Raw genomic sequence first — 15,271 nt, forward strand, 5'->3', positions numbered from 1 at the left:
TCTTGAAAAACAGCAACAACCCTCAGCGTTCAAATAATTATAAATTTTCCTAAAATAATTACAGGACTTTGTACAGAGGGTCCATTTGCTTTCATTTGCTTTTTGCTCTTGAGTTGTGAGGGTTGGCAGTGGTTAATGCTTCCAGTTTTTTCTTCACAAATATTAAGGAAACATTTCTTTCTTAAATGAAAACAGAGACTCTCATAAAATTTCATGACTATTACACAGAACTTAAAGAAAAAAAATCCCCTATTGCAGAAAAAATAAGGCTAGCGAGGACTACAAAGAGGTCATCTAGTTCATCCTCCTCCCCAAAGGCAGGATAAACAGCAACTATAATATTCTTTATAGCTGTAATCTATGAAATACTGAGTGATGAAGACCCCACAAATTCCCAGGCAATCTGTTCCAGGACTTGGAAGGCTTTCTCCGGGAAAGGACAGCCTCGTGGAAAAATCCCCCTACCCACGGGATGGCGGAGCACGGGAACACGGACCCGCAAGGTCCCACCCAGCTCCCCCAGCCCGGCCCTGCAGCAGAAGGTGCCTCCCTCTGAGGTGGGCTCGCAGGGCACGTCCCGGGGCACCACGGGGCACCCAAGGCCTTCCCACGGTGCGTCTAGCGCGAGGCCGGGAGCCACAGCTCTGATGGCTGCCATCGGTCACCCAGGGATCCCGGCCCTCGGGGATTTGCTAGGCGACGGCCCTCGGTGCCGCCACCCTTCCCCACAGGTCTGATGGTAATTCTGTCAGTCCCTCGCAGTGCTTGCTTCCCCAGCGCTGACGATCTGCTCTGCATTATCTGAGCCTCTAAAACCAGCTGGAAGTGCTCCTCAGCAGTGCCACCTAGCCACCCCTGCCTCACCCTCCGCAGCCTTCGGGCTCGTATTAAGACCCTCGCACTCGTTTTTTATTCTTTCAAATTGCATCCTGTTTTCTTCAGGCCACCTCCCCGATTTGTTAGGATCATTTTTAACGCCGCGTTGGAACTCCCTTGCGGCCCGCGGCATGCGGGCATCACACAGAAACGTATTCGTCTCGCTCTCTATTTCATTATCAAGATCAAACACGGATTGGTAGTAGGACCGGCAAAGACTTTGGCAGAGCTCCTTTGGATCTGTTGCTTCCTCGACAGTAAACTATCGATAAACTGCTCCCTGCGGTGCAGGTGCTCACGTCAGGCGCCTCCCCTGCTCCGCCGCGCGTTCCTGCTTCCCTCCCGCTTCTGCTCTAGGCAAGCCCTGGGGGCCGGCGGGCCCTACAGCCACCCAGGCGAGGGAACCCCTCGGCAGCAGGAACGTCCGAGCACCGTGGGAATCGCCACGAAGCGGCTTTGCTGTAGGTGGTCGCCGAGGAGGTCAGATCGGCCTGACGAGGTCTCCCTCGACAAACCCCCGTCAGCTGCCCTCCCTTCCATCTCACCCTCCAGGTGTGATGGAGGGTAATTACCTCCTTGGTAATTTGTAATGTTTTGGGGATATTTAGCCAAGCTCTGTGGCCTCTGTAATGATTCCCCACCATTTTATTCACCCTCAACCAGTCCTTTAAGCTCTCCCTGAGCCCTCAAACTCCCAGTGATAACCCCTAATAATTTGGCTAAAACATCATCCTCATCAGGTCCAGCTATCTGCAAAAACCCTAGCGTTTCTGTCTCCGCTCCGCCTTCCCTTCCCCGGTTCTGTCACCGCTGCTAGCAGTTGCCTGCCTGAAACTTGGATGGTTTTTCTTCCTAATTAAATACAATTTCTCACTAAAATAGACCCAACGCTTCTGTTCGCTTCCCATATCAGCTGTCCGCGTTCCTCCTCGCTGAGAACCACCTGGATTTTCTCTCCTTGTTTAGTGCCCTACTCGATGTTTCCTTATCTCCCGCCCCGCTTGCTGTCTGTCCTCGCGCTGCCCCGCCGCCGGAGCCTCGCGCCTTCCAGCTCTGTCCCCACAAGCTCACGCTATTCTTAGGCTCGGTGTTAGGGACTGCTCTGATTTATACTTTCTGTGCGTGTTCCTCATTGTGTTCGAGATGACCAAGCTGATCTCATGCTATTCTTTCTATCTCGCTTTGCACTGGGATGGTCTGCAGATGTGCCATTGCTCTAACTCCAGTGAGGAACCGGCAACTCCCCGGACGGCTTCCCCCACCCCTTGTTTTCTGAGGGACACATACCCAAACTCATGGTTTATTCAAGCCTGCTTTCTTGACGTTCACAGTCTTTCCTCTCAAATCCCGCGCTTTTTCCTGCTTAACTTTTGCCCAAGCTGCTTTCCACCTTCGACTTGTTTCTAGCAGCTCAGAAAAGCTGGAGAAGGCAACTGTTGATGCCCCAAAACGTGCAACAAACCTGCCGAGCGCCCAGCGCTCAGCTGCAGTCGCCTTCCAAGCGGCACCTACGGAATTAAGCTCTGCCTGCTGAGCCCCAGGCTTTGGATGTCTTTGTTACCTGCCCTCAAAAATCCTCCCTCCCCTGATTTCTGATTGCAGAGAGCCCTCCCCGCACGCGGGCGCCTGGCAGTGCAGCTCATTTCTGAGAGCTTATTTGCCTAACGTGACCGCGCTCTCAGGTGTTCACGGTCCCAAGGGGGCCGCAGCAAACCGCCCCCTCGGTTTCCCCCCTTGTCTAGCCTCCTTCCAACGCCAGCGATGTAGAACCCCGCCGCGCAACCGCCCGGCCAGTTATTTTCAGCCTCGCTCTGTAACTTTTTGCTCTGTTTGCTTAAAGATAAGAACAAAGGCGATGCTGGAAGCCGCGGGCTGGAGGTCGGGCTCCCCGAGCCGGTGCTCGCCACAGGCCGGCTGGGCATGCCCGTGGGTGGGAGACGGGTGCGCGGCAGGGGCGATGCGTGAGGTGGGCGGGGGGTTCGGTACCCCTCGGTGGGCTCCGCTCCGGCACCCGCCTCCCATCACCCTGGGACGAGGGGGTGCTTCGCGTGCCAAGAAGCCGCGTCCTCGGCGGCGACGCGACCAGAAGAGAGGGGCTGCCCCCGGAATGGGAGCGGCGGGGGCGGCTGCGGCGGGCCCGGCACCCCCTGGGGCCACCCAGGGACACGGCCCCTTTGTCCCGGGGACGCGCAGCCCTCCGGCGGCGCCGGCGGCGGCCGGGCTCTGCCCGCGCTGGGGCGTGGCCAACCCCCTCCGGAGCCCCGCCCTGAGCACGCCCCTGCCCCGCCCTCCCGGCCGCGCCCCGCCCGCTCAGCCCCGCGGCGGGACGGCGCGCCCCGGCCGAGCATGGAGCAGTAGCGGCTCGGCGCCCGGCCGCTCCGTACCGCCGGCCATGGGTGCGGAGCGCAGGGGGGAGGCGGCGGCGCCCCGCCGTGCCTGCGCCTGCGGCGGCGGCGGCAGCTGGCGGCTCTTCCTCGGCTTCTTCGCCCTGTCGCTGGCGCTGCACGTCCTGACGCTGGGCTGTTACCTGGAGCTGCGCTCCGAGCTTCGCCGCGACCGCGGCCCGCAGCCCTCCGCCCCGCCGCGCCGGGACGGGACGGCGGCGGCGGCGCCGGGAGCCCCGGCCTCCGGCCGCCCGCAGCGGCCCCCCGAGGGCGCCGAGCGGCGGCAGCAGCAGGTGGGTGCCCGCCCGAGGACGGGGGAGGGGGGGGTTGGGGGAGGAGGCGGGGGGGGGGGGTCGGGTGGGACCGCACTTGTCGCGGACCCCCGCGGTCCCGTGTCCCCCTGTGTCCCCCCCCCGCGCCCCCGCTGCTCGGGGACCCCCCCGGCGCCCCCATCCTTCCGCCCGCCGATGCGGTTTGGGGCCGGCTTAAAGAAAAAAAGAAAAACCGAGCACCCCCTCGCTTGTGTTTATTTAGAAAAAAAAAGAGGAAAAAAAGCCCCAAACTCCCGGGAGTTAAACTCGGAGTGGGTTTGGGCCCCCCCCCGCCCTTCGCCTGGGCCGGGGGCGGTGAAGGGGGTCCCCGCCGCCCCCTGCGCTCCACCTGCCGCTCCGTCGCGACAGCCCCGCGCTATCGGCTCCGCTCCCGACAGCCCGGCCGAGCTCGGTGCTTGTGCCCGCGGGAGGAGGAGGAGGAGGACGAGGAGGCTGAAGGCAGCGGCTCTGCCCCGGGGCAGCCCCGGCGGGGGTCTCCTCCCCGACGCTGCAGCCTGCCCACCTCGCCCCGCGCTGGCAGCCCCGCTCCCCGCACGCCCCGCGCCCGCCTCCCTCCTCCCGGGGTGGTTTTGATTACTTTCCTTTTTCCCTTCCCTGCCCCGCAACCGAGATGCATCAACCTCTTCGCTGATGGTCCCGTCGTTCTCCCCCCCCCCTCCAGCAGCTCCTAAATCCGAAACTGTGCGGAACAGGTTGGCTCCTACCTCCCGTCCTCCTCGCCGGTGTTTGCAGCCCCTGGGAGCGGTGGTGCCCGGGGGGGCTCGCCTGTCCCGAGAGCCTCTGGGAGAGCAGGAGCGGAGCTGGGGCCTCCGCTTGCAAACTTAGCTCATTTTTTCCAGGCACGAAACCTCGCTGCGAGCAGGATAAGCTGGAGGAAGGAGTTTCCTCCCCTTCGAGCCTCGCGAGCGGATGGCCCGTTCCCCAAAGGTGCCCGGGTGGCTTTGCCGGGGGGTCCCGGCGGGGGTCCCAGGGTTCGGGGGGAGCGGAGATGCAAAGCCCTGCCGCGGCGTCCCGGCAGTCCTTGCTTTGCTGGTTATCAATGCGTGTAAGGGGGGGTGGGCTGGACAAAAATAGCTTTGATAAAGCTGCAAGTTTGGAAACTCTTCCTCCTACTTGGCAGCGGGCAGCCGTTCCGCGGCGCTGGCCTCGGCTGCTCCCGGGAAAGCCGGGCTCGCGCCTTCCAGTGGGTATTTGGATTCTGCAGCTTCCGATAATAAAATCTAAGTAAGCGTTGAACCGGAGAGAACCCGTGCTAGCTGGTCATCGCTCCTTTTCCTTCTTTCCCCCCCGCCCCCCCCCCTTCAGTAGTTAAGCGTGAAGTGAGTCGGAGCGGCTTGATGTCGTGTTGGAATTCTTAGGTTGTCTTGTAATAGCATGTGGCTGAAGTTCCTTTCGTGTTATCGTGCTGGATCTGTTTAGTCTTTAGAGCTCTTCTTTCCAGCGAATGTAAAATGAAATACCAGGGTAAATAGTTGAGGCATTCATAAATTACAGCGTTAGATAATTTGTCTCTGGATGTGTTCGAAGATCCAAGCGTCGCTCGCTACAGCTGACATACTCCAGATAAGGTAATGCTAATTATTTATTTCTTTATTTTACATCTGGCCTGTCGGGTGTAAGATGAAAAATTCTTTTGGACATATTGAAGCAGTCGGTTGTGGGAGAAAGTTTCCTTGTAGTAAGGGCATGCGAAACGATGAGCTTCACGGGCAGCATCCAGCTTGCAGCCGAACTGCTGGCACCGAAAATGCTCTGTTTGCAAACCGGTGCTGTGACGACGGGCAATTAACATTATTTGCAGTAGTGCTGCTCTCCTCTTTCCCCCTGCCTCCTCTGCCTTGCCGTTTGCTTGAGTCTATGTGCAGCTAAAAGCAACCACCTTCTGTGTCTTCGGGTGCTGTGAATATATCCCTTCTGGGATTAAAGCAGTGAAACGAGGTATTTGCAAACAGCCTTATTTAAAAAGCTAATACCAGCAGTGTTAAAACCTTCCAGGTACGTACGGGGTTCCTAGCTGCCTTCCAGCCCCTGGCAGCAGCTGGTAGATCCAAAGTGCAGTCCCACGCACGTGTATCAGGAGACTGATCCTTACGTAAATTAAGCAGAAATTACGAAATAATTATTTCAGGGGATCTGATCAATGGCGTCTCTCTCCCAGGGACCCGCCAGGGAGCGGTCAGGGTCGGGGTGCCTTGGGGCGATCCGGCAGCCCAATAAAGGCGCTGCTTGAGCCCTCAGACGGTCCTTTCGCTGTGCTTAGCGAAGTATTTTCCATAAAGAGGCCGAGTAATTACTGCATGTACCGCGATTGTACAAGTTGATTAAAAAACAATACATATTCCCCTCTTTTTTTTCTTCCCCCCCCCCCCCCCTTTTTTTTTTTCCCCTCCCCTTTGCTGACCTGGGGCAGGAGGGAGAGGATCGGAGGGGAAGGATGGGGAGCGATGGTCAGCACCGAGATTTTTGGCAGAAATCTCACCTGGCCGCCTGCCAGAAATGACCTCATGACAGGAGTGAGATTTGGCAGCTCGATAACGCCCCGCTTCCCCATCTTACAGGGTATTCGAATATGTAACTCATTTCAGATACGAGGGCAATTTTTCATGGCAAAGGTTGAGGTGCCGTGGTTCACATCTTCGGCCCAGAAGCTGCCGGGTGTTGCATCACCAGCTTGGCGTCGAGATGAAAACTTTGTTGACGTTGCTTTAATCCGTCGGCTCTTCGATCGCTGTCCCTCTGGATGCGATGGCGGATGCGAGGAGTGGGGGGGGGGTGGGATGACGTTCAGCCTCGACCGATGGTATCAACAAATCTAAGCCACCCCGTCAGGTGGATGGGCTGTGGAATACAAAAGCGGTTCTGTCGGTGTGTTCGCTAGCGTTCGGTGGGCCCTTCGCTCACAGCGAGCAGGCAGCAGGGTACTACGCTCATTAAAATAGTTGATGCCTAAACTAGGTCATGTTTTGTTGTAAAAAAAAAAAAACAAAAACCAAACAACAAAAAAAACCCATTGCCTGTAGTATTTGAGCCTCGCAGAGCGTCGCTTCTGTGCTTTTTTTCTCCGAGCAAGTCTGTGTCGTGCCACGTTTCTGCAAAAACTTGTTTTTTGCAAAGGCCGGGCGAAGCGCGTGCCCTCGTGAGTGTCCCGAGACAGGCTTAAAAGTTGCCAGAGTCTGCCTCTTGGAGTAAGATCAAATATCCATCAGATATGTCAGATCATACTCACGGTGGAGGCGCTTGCGGCTGGCCGGGGCGGGGACGGGGGGGGCTGCCGAGTCATCCGAAAAAATGTGCTGAGCAGGAATTCGGTTGCCGGCGCTTACCGCCGTCAGCCCCAGAGGTGTCCTTCCTGGCGGTCTCCACCTCTTGCCTTCTTCACGCGGGACCTTCCCGCTGTCGAGCAGCGCTTACGTCGGCGTTCCTGACGATACCGTCGCTTTCCTGCCGGTATCTGGAATTCCACCACAGCACCGTATATAAACCGCCTAATTGTCAGTTTTCTTGGTTTTCTACCCCATCCCACCTGCACCCCTCCATCCCCAGGCGTCAGGGCCCTCTTGGTCCAGCCGTTGTTCGGTGGGACGTGGCCCCCTTTCATTTATATCTGTCTTCTAAAAGCCCGCTCGCTCATTTGATAAGGAAATTCTAGGAATAAGGCTGCAGAGGCAAAGTGGGATCTTGCTTGTAGTCGTGGATAAAGACATACAGCGAGAGCGTGCAACTTAGCCTGCGCGCACGGCTTTTTGTTACAGGTGGTAAAAATGACTAACTGGCTTTACTCGAGGGGGAGGCGGGAAAAGATTTGGGGAGAAATACATAGTTTTTCTCTGTTTCTGCTCAGGATGCTGTGGCGGGGTAGTTCTTGGTGATTTATTTGGGTTGTGGCATGTTGGCCTCTAACTGGTCGTGGGAAAGGGTTGTAGAGGACAGACGGACACTGCCTTGACTTTCACGCTTAGCCTGTTGCCCGCTCTGTGCCGCCCAAGGGTGGTAACAGAAAATAGGGGAATTGTGGCCAGGTGCGTGCTGCCGTCGGTTCTCCAGGTAATCTTAGGGTGTTTCTCAAAATAATTTTGCCAGCCTGGCCTGAGTAGCTCTAGGCTGAAATGGAGCTTTGAAGGTTGGTCAGGATCTAGGCGAGACTTGGCTAGTGTGAAAGCAGGAGGGTATTAACGCTCAGCCACGAGGGCGCCTTGGTGTCTTTTGCCTCGCTAATATGAAGTTACAATTATTTTGCCCTTTCTTCTCAATTCCAGCTGCGGAGTAAAAGGCAGCATTCGGGTGCAATTTGCACAACGTGCTGGCAAAGGGTCTAAAACGTATTAAAGCTGCTCCAGAGACTCCTCCCTCCCCGAGCATACCTCGAGCTCACCCGCGGACGCTCATCCCCGTCTCCGGTTCCTGCATCCCGAGGCGGGGGGCTGCGCCGGCGCGTGATGGATCAGGGAAGAGCCGAGACCCGACAGCGCGTTGAAAGCTCTGAGCGGAGCGTCTTGTTGGAAACGCTTCTCCAGCGTTATCCTCCTCCGAAAGCAGCCTCCCTGCCGGGCACAAACCTTCAACTACCTGTTCGGGGCTCGTGCTTTGCGATTTCGTGACTTCTGATCTCGGGCTGTGGAAACCCCGGGGTCCGTGCAGGCGGGCTGTGGAGCAGAAGGAAGGTGGTGTCTTGGGATGCGTTTCATGGTGGGTTTTCCCTCAAATTACGCTTGGCGGTCTTGGTTGTAGCTGAAGGAAGCTCTTACAGGGCAATAAAGGGAGACCGCAGCGCGCTATCTGGCTAATAACACATCGGGGTTCTGGTAACCTTCATTCCCGTCCCCCGACAGGGAGGATAACATTCCTGAGGCTGCGTGAGGTTTGGGGTCTGTGCCGGGGAGAGGGGGCTGCGGCGGGATTGCCTGATGTCAAATAGAAAACATATTTCTGCTACTATGCCTGCGAAAATTCTGTGCAAAATCTGGCACGGATCCCTAACGCCGCCTTTTTGAAACGGAAAATGGTGCGGAGGGTCAGGAGGGTGGCAGCGGCCGCCGGGTGCGCGGCATTCATTGGAAAATGAAGCACGGCACGAGCCGTGCCCTGAGGGTTTGAGGCTCACCCACCCGCCCGCGTGCCGCCGGTTTAACGCCGAGACCGCCCTGCTCTGGGCGCCTTCCGCGCGTCTCCGGAGGCGCACGACGCTGCTCCGGTGCGTTTTGTTCCGCCTCGTTACACCGAGCAGGTGGGACGGACGCATGCGGTGGGATGTCACCGTCCCCGAGGCGCTCGGCTGAGAGGGCTGGAGCGCAGGAATTCCCCTTCGGAAAAGGGGAAGCTGTCAGCGGGGCAAAAAATATACAGCTGCGGCTCCGAGGTCTCCACGGGCAAGTTGGCTGCGGGTGCGTCGCGCTGGGGGAGCCCTCAGAGCGCTGGGGATGCTGGTGAGATCAGTGAGCCGGCGAAGAAAGAAAAATCTCACGTCTAGAAGAGGAGAAGCAGCTGGAAAATATGAAATATATTTTTGCAACTGCCTGCTGGAAGCTCAGGTCAACATCGGGCGGGTGCTCGGCCAGGGGCAGCAGCGGGGAGGGCGCAGGCAGCTGCGGGCTCTGCCCCACCTGGCCCTCCCGGAGCTGAGCTTGCCGGGCCATTTTCTTCTTGATTTTTATTTATTATTATTTTTTTTTTGCTTGCTCTATGGAGGATAAATACTGCAACTTTGTGCAAGGGCTCCGGCCTTCTTATCAGCATTTATTGAGTTCCTTGATGGAGAAGGTGGTTGTTGCCAAAGTAAGCGTTTGCCCGACGCGTGAGCAAAGCTGCAGCGTTTTTCCACGAGTTTCAGATGCGTTAACTGGCAAGCCCTCAAACTGGTGTTTTTTAGCAATGCTCGGTGGCATTCCGAAGTTATCTTTCGCTTAACCTCCTCGTACGTAGTGCTTTATCAAAACGATATTATTCTAACCTTTTAACATTATTTTTCTTACCACATAATACTATAAATCTTCTCTGCTCTTCCATACACATGTAGTGTCTTGTAATGCTAATTAAACTGCACACTATCCTAATTTTGCTCTCATACTAATCCAATATATTTTTCTTGACTGGAAGCCAAACCCTGAGAGCTTCAGAGCATGCGAAGCTCTCATTCCAGTCTCATTATATGTTAATGACTTTATATTTTAATATCTTTCAACACTTTAAGAGGATGTTATTTTTAGAGGTGTCTGGCTGCGAAAGGTAACCCGTATGTGAGAGGCCGAGGTTTTTTTGCGAAGGCAGAGCCCTGAGTAAACTCTGTGCCGTGAGTAAGGGGTAAGCGTGTCCGAAGATGCGTAATCCGTCAGAACTCGTTGTGCACAAGCACAAAATTACAGCGAGATTTGGAGGCAATTTTAAAATAGTTAACGGTCTTTATAGGAGAGGAAAATAAAACTCTGGCCTAGACTTTTACATGTTGCAGTTGTAAGCGCTCTCTTGTTAAACTCTTGGGGAAACGCACTGTTTTTGTATGCTAATGGTGCTGATGCCAGTTGGGCCTGAATGCTACTATAACAGATATAATTACTCGCAGATGGGTGGATATTAAAATGAGCTCTTTCTATAAGCCCAAATAAAATTCTGTTGTAAGTGCAAACTACTAAATATGCAAGATTGTATTGATGAAATGCCAGCGCTCTAATGTATTCCAAATGGCAAGTGCCAGCATCCTCCTGCTGAAGCTGCACCTCGGCTGCAGCTTGTTGTTCTCCAGCCCATCTGCACTTCCTCAGAAATGGCTCTCGCAGCAGGAGGAACAGAGCAGCAACTTGAAATGATACGTAAATCTGCAAGCGATTTAGCTCTGCGCGCCGCGCCTCCTGTCTGCGCAGGGTGAGGGGGAATAACCCCGTGCAAAGCTGCACCCCTGCCTCCGGCGCTCGCTTCTCCGTCGGGTTCGTTCAGGAGACCTCAATGTGTTGAGAAAAGTGTGGGACCTGCTCAGGAGGCACCCCAGCGGCGGGCGGCACGTTGCGTGGCTCTGCAGCAGTGTGGCGTTGCACGGCGTGGGGTTGCATTGCGTGGCATGGAATATAGTTGCGTGGCTCTGCAGCAGTGTGGCGTTGCACGGCGTGGGGTTGCATTGCGTGGCATGGAATATAGTTGCGTGGCTCTGCAGCAGTGTGGCGTTGCATGGCGTGGGGTTGCATTGCATGGCATGGAATATAGTTGCGTGGCTCTGCAGCAGCAGGCATTGCACGGCGTGGGGTTGTGTGCATGGCATGGAATATAGTTGCGTGGCTCTGCAGCAGTGTGGTGTTGCATGGCGTGGGGTTGCATTGCGTGGCATGGAATATAGTTGCGTGGCTCTGCAGCAGTGTGGCGTTGCATGATGTGGGGTGGCATTGCGTGGCATGGAATATAGTTGCGTGGCTCTGCAGCAGTGTGGCGTTGCATGATGTGGGGTTGCATTGCGTGGCATGGAATATAGTTGCGTGGCTCTGCAGCAGTGTGGCGTTGCATGGCGTGGGGTTGCATTGCGTGGCATGGAATATAGTTGCGTGGCTTTGCAGCAGTGTGGCGTTGCATGATGTGGGGTTGCATTGCGTGGCATGGAATATAGTTGCGTGGCTCTGCAGCAGTGTGGCGTTGCATGATGTGGGGTGGCATTGCGTGGCATGGAATATAGTTGCGTGGCTCTGCAGCAGTGTGGCGTTGCATGGCGTGGGGTTGCATTGCGTGGCATGGAATATAGTTGCGTGGCTCTGCAGCAGTGTGGCGTTGCATGATGTGGGGTTGCATTGCATGGCATGGAATATAGTTGCGTGGCTTTGCAGCAGTGTGGCGTTGCATGGCGTGGGGTTGCATTGCGTGGCATGGAATATAGTTGCGTGGCTCTGCAGCAGTGTGGCGTTGCATGATGTGGGGTTGCATTGCATGGCATGGAATATAGTTGCGTGGCTTTGCAGCAGTGTGGCGTTGCATGATGTGGGGTTGCATTGCATGGCTTTGCAGCAGTGTGGCATTGCACGGCGTGGGGTTGCATTGCGTGGCATGGAATATAGTTGCGTGGCTCTGCAGCAGTGTGGCGTTGCATGGCGTGGGGTTGCATTGCGTGGCATGGAATATAGTTGCGTGGCTCTGCAGCGGCGTGGGGTTGCATTGCGTGGCATGGAATATAGTTGCGTGGCTCTGCAGCAGTGTGGCGTTGCATGGCGTGGGGTTGCATTGCATGGCATGGAATATAGTTGCGTGGCTCTGCAGCAGCAGGCATTGCACGGCGTGGGGTTGTGTGCATGGCATGGAATATAGTTGCGTGGCTCTGCAGCAGTGTGGTGTTGCATGGCGTGGGGTTGCATTGCGTGGCATGGAATATAGTTGCGTGGCTCTGCAGCAGTGTGGCGTTGCATGATGTGGGGTGGCATTGCGTGGCATGGAATATAGTTGCGTGGCTCTGCAGCAGTGTGGCGTTGCATGATGTGGGGTTGCATTGCGTGGCATGGAATATAGTTGCGTGGCTTTGCAGCAGTGTGGCGTTGCATGGCGTGGGGTTGCATTGCGTGGCATGGAATATAGTTGCGTGGCTCTGCAGCAGTGTGGCGTTGCATGATGTGGGGTTGCATTGCGTGGCATGGAATATAGTTGCGTGGCTTTGCAGCAGTGTGGCGTTGCATGATGTGGGGTTGCATTGCATGGCTTTGCAGCAGTGTGGCATTGCACGGCGTGGGGTTGCATTGCGTGGCATGGAATATAGTTGCGTGGCTCTGCAGCAGTGTGGCGTTGCATGATGTGGGGTTGCATTGCGTGGCATGGAATATAGTTGCGTGGCTCTGCAGCAGTGTGGCGTTGCACGGCGTGGGGTTGCATTGCGTGGCATGGAATATAGTTGCGTGGCTTTGCAGCAGTGTGGCGTTGCATGATGTGGGGTTGCATTGCGTGGCATGGAATATAGTTGCGTGGCTCTGCAGCAGCAGGCATTGCATGGCGTGGGGTTGTGTGCATGGCATGGAATATAGTTGCGTGGCTTTGCAGCAGTGTGGCGTTGCATGGCGTGGAATTGAGTTGCGTGGCTTTGCAGCAGTGTGGCGTTGCATGGCGTGGGGTTGCATTGCATGGCTTTGCAGCAGTGTGGCATTGCACGGCGTGGGGTTGCATTGCGTGGCATGGAATATAGTTGCGTGGCTCTGCAGCAGTGTGGCGTTGCATGATGTGGGGTTGCATTGCATGGCATGGAATATAGTTGCGTGGCTTTGCAGCAGTGTGGCGTTGCACGGCGTGACCCTGGTGGGTGCTGCATGGCGTGGAATTGAGTTGCGTGGCTCTGCAGCAGCAGGCATTGCACGGCGTGGGGTTGCATTGCGTGGCATGGAATATAGTTGCGTGGCTCTGCAGCAGTGTGGCGTTGCATGATGTGGGGTTGCATTGTGTGGCATGGAATATAGTTGCGTGGCTCTGCAGCAGTGTGGCGTTGCATGGCGTGGGGTTGCATTGCATGGCATGGAATTGAGTTGCGTGGCTCTGCAGCAGCAGGCATTGCATGGCGTGGGGTTGTGTGCATGGCGTGGAATTGAGTTGCGTGGCTTTGCAGCAGTGTGGCGTTGCATGGCGTGGAATTGAGTTGCGTGGCTTTGCAGGGCGTTGCATGGCATGGAATTGAGTTGCGTGGCTTTGCAGCAGTGCGGCGTTGCATGGAGTGACACTGGTGGGTGCTGCATGGCGCGGGGTTGCGTTGCATGGCTTTGCAGCAGTGTGGCTTTGCACGGCGCGGGGTTGCGTTGCATGGCTTTGCAGCAGCCGGCGTTGCAGCAGGGCTTTGATGCGGTGGCTGGCAAAGCTGGTAGCTGCCGGCTGGTTCCCGGTGGGGTGAGGGAGAAGAGGCCTGGGGAAGGCTCACCCACCCTGCCAGTCCAGCACCAAGCTGCCTGTGCTGTGGTCCAGCGTGGGCTAAATTTGGGCCAAGATGGGGCTGCCAGCCCTCACTGCAGAAGCGATGGCAAACGTGACTTTGCAAGACCAGGCCCTTCTTTTCTCTGCTGTTTTTCCTTCCTTTACAGTAGACACAATGTCCCAGTAGCAGCCCATGAGTGACAAAGCAGGGTTAAATACCCGGTGGCAATACAGGTCTGGTGCAGCCCCCTCCCTCTGGGTGCAGCCTTTGTCTGGCTGCCTTTAATCCCTCTTTGCAATTCATACTACCTCTGTGTTTTAAATCTCTCTAGAGGCACATAACAAGGTGGAAGGGGGAAGATGGTGAGAAAGTTTCTTAAGCCAGCACTTGAAGAAAAATCCACCTCAGAGCGTGTAATAGCTCTCTGATTGTAAATTATATACGGGTGGAAGAGTTGGGGGGCTGCTGTGCTGGGGTTGTGGTCTCCACCATGGCCAAGGCTGGGCCACACCTGGGCTGGCTCCGGCTCCGTGCTCAGACCAGCTCCTGGCCCTGCTCCGGGGTGTCTCATGGCTTTCCCGGTGATAGTTAAACCGGGTGCCGCTGCTCCTGCACGCTGTCCCCTGGATATAAACCTCATCACGCTCCTTAACCCGCTTTCTGTTGTCTTGTCCCGTCTCCGTTTTCCATTCCTTACGTTAAAGGCGGGCAGTGTTTCCTCCGCCCTCGCAGCCCCTTGCCATGGCCACGGCTGGGAGCAGGAGGCGGCCGGGTGCTCCCTTAGCAAGAGACCCCCCGTCATCGCTGCCGCCCCCAGCAGTAAGCCTTGTACGTAGAAATGCTCTCCCTTGGCCCTTGGGATTTAATTTGTTCAGTGTTCTCCATCTCCGTTACAGTCAGCCTATCTCTATAGGTCGGCACATGTGGGGGTTTTTTTTTTCTGTGCAAAAAAGGAAAATAGTAATACATTGCAAATATATTTGCAACAGGAGAGAAGATGAGACCAACGCTCTTGCTGGTAGGTCCCATGCTGGGGCAAGAAAATGGGTATTTGGGCTGTGCTGGCTGCAGCTGCTCCCCTGCCCCTGCTCCCGGCGAGGAAGGGGCTCCTTGGGGAAGACAAAATAACATCATGCACCCAGATATACAGCAAATACCTGATTAGCCTTAGGGGCGAGAAGGCATAAATGCAGCGTACCTTGTCCAGCAGAATTTTTTTTTTTTTAAAAAAAAGCTTCTTCCTTTTATTTTCTCACCCGTGAAGCGGCAGCGGCTTTTCCCGGGGCTCCCAGGGAGGCGTGGGGCTGCGGGTGGCTCGTGGGGCAGGCGCTGATGGCCGAAACAGACCCTGTGTGACCCTTCCAGCCTCTTCCACGTGCTGGTGTCAGTGGAACGAATCCAGGAAATAATTTTGGAGCAATTATTTCCTCCAACCTTGCAAATAAGTTGCTGAGCTACTGCTAACCTTAACCAGCAATTTTTTATTTTTTTTTTTAAATTTTCCCATGGGAAAGGAAAATAGGATAAATCATTTAAAGCTGATCGCTGGAGCTGTTGCTGACCTGCCGCGACACTGAGAGGGCTAAACAGTTCAGACTCAAACGAGATCTTTATTTTTTGCTGCAATGGCGAGGCGCTGCCCTTCGGCCTGCCAGCTCCTCCCTCGCGGAGTCGCATCAGGATTTCAGTACCCTGGGGCTGCGGGAGTTAGGAAGGGCGGCGTTTCTGCCTGGGCAGCTTTGATTCTCATGCTTTCCCATAAAACGTACCCGATGGTGGAAAAAATCAGATCGAAATAGGGAGTTGCTGGATGTGCAGCTGATGAGGTG

General features: G+C 55.8%; 1 protein-coding gene across 5 annotated transcripts in view; it reads left to right on the forward strand.

Moving 5' to 3' along the window:
• The first annotated feature begins 3,167 nt into the window (after positions 1–3,167).
• The window catches only part of EDA (ectodysplasin A), an 83,552-nt gene continuing 71,448 nt past the window's right edge, over positions 3,168–15,271 (forward strand). For 4 of the 5 annotated variants that reach the window (XM_064462797.1, XM_064462801.1, XM_064462799.1 and 1 more), the window contains exon 1: positions 3,168–3,553. In XM_064462797.1, coding sequence (XP_064318867.1) covers positions 3,269–3,553 — 285 coding nt within the window. In that variant the 5' untranslated portion in view covers positions 3,168–3,268. The remainder of the gene's footprint in view (positions 3,554–15,271) is intronic. The other variant, XM_064462798.1, reaches the window with a different exon arrangement.

The sequence above is a fragment of the Phalacrocorax carbo genome, chromosome 11, assembly GCF_963921805.1.
Source record: "Phalacrocorax carbo chromosome 11, bPhaCar2.1, whole genome shotgun sequence".
Taxonomy (NCBI): Eukaryota; Metazoa; Chordata; class Aves; order Suliformes; family Phalacrocoracidae; genus Phalacrocorax; species Phalacrocorax carbo.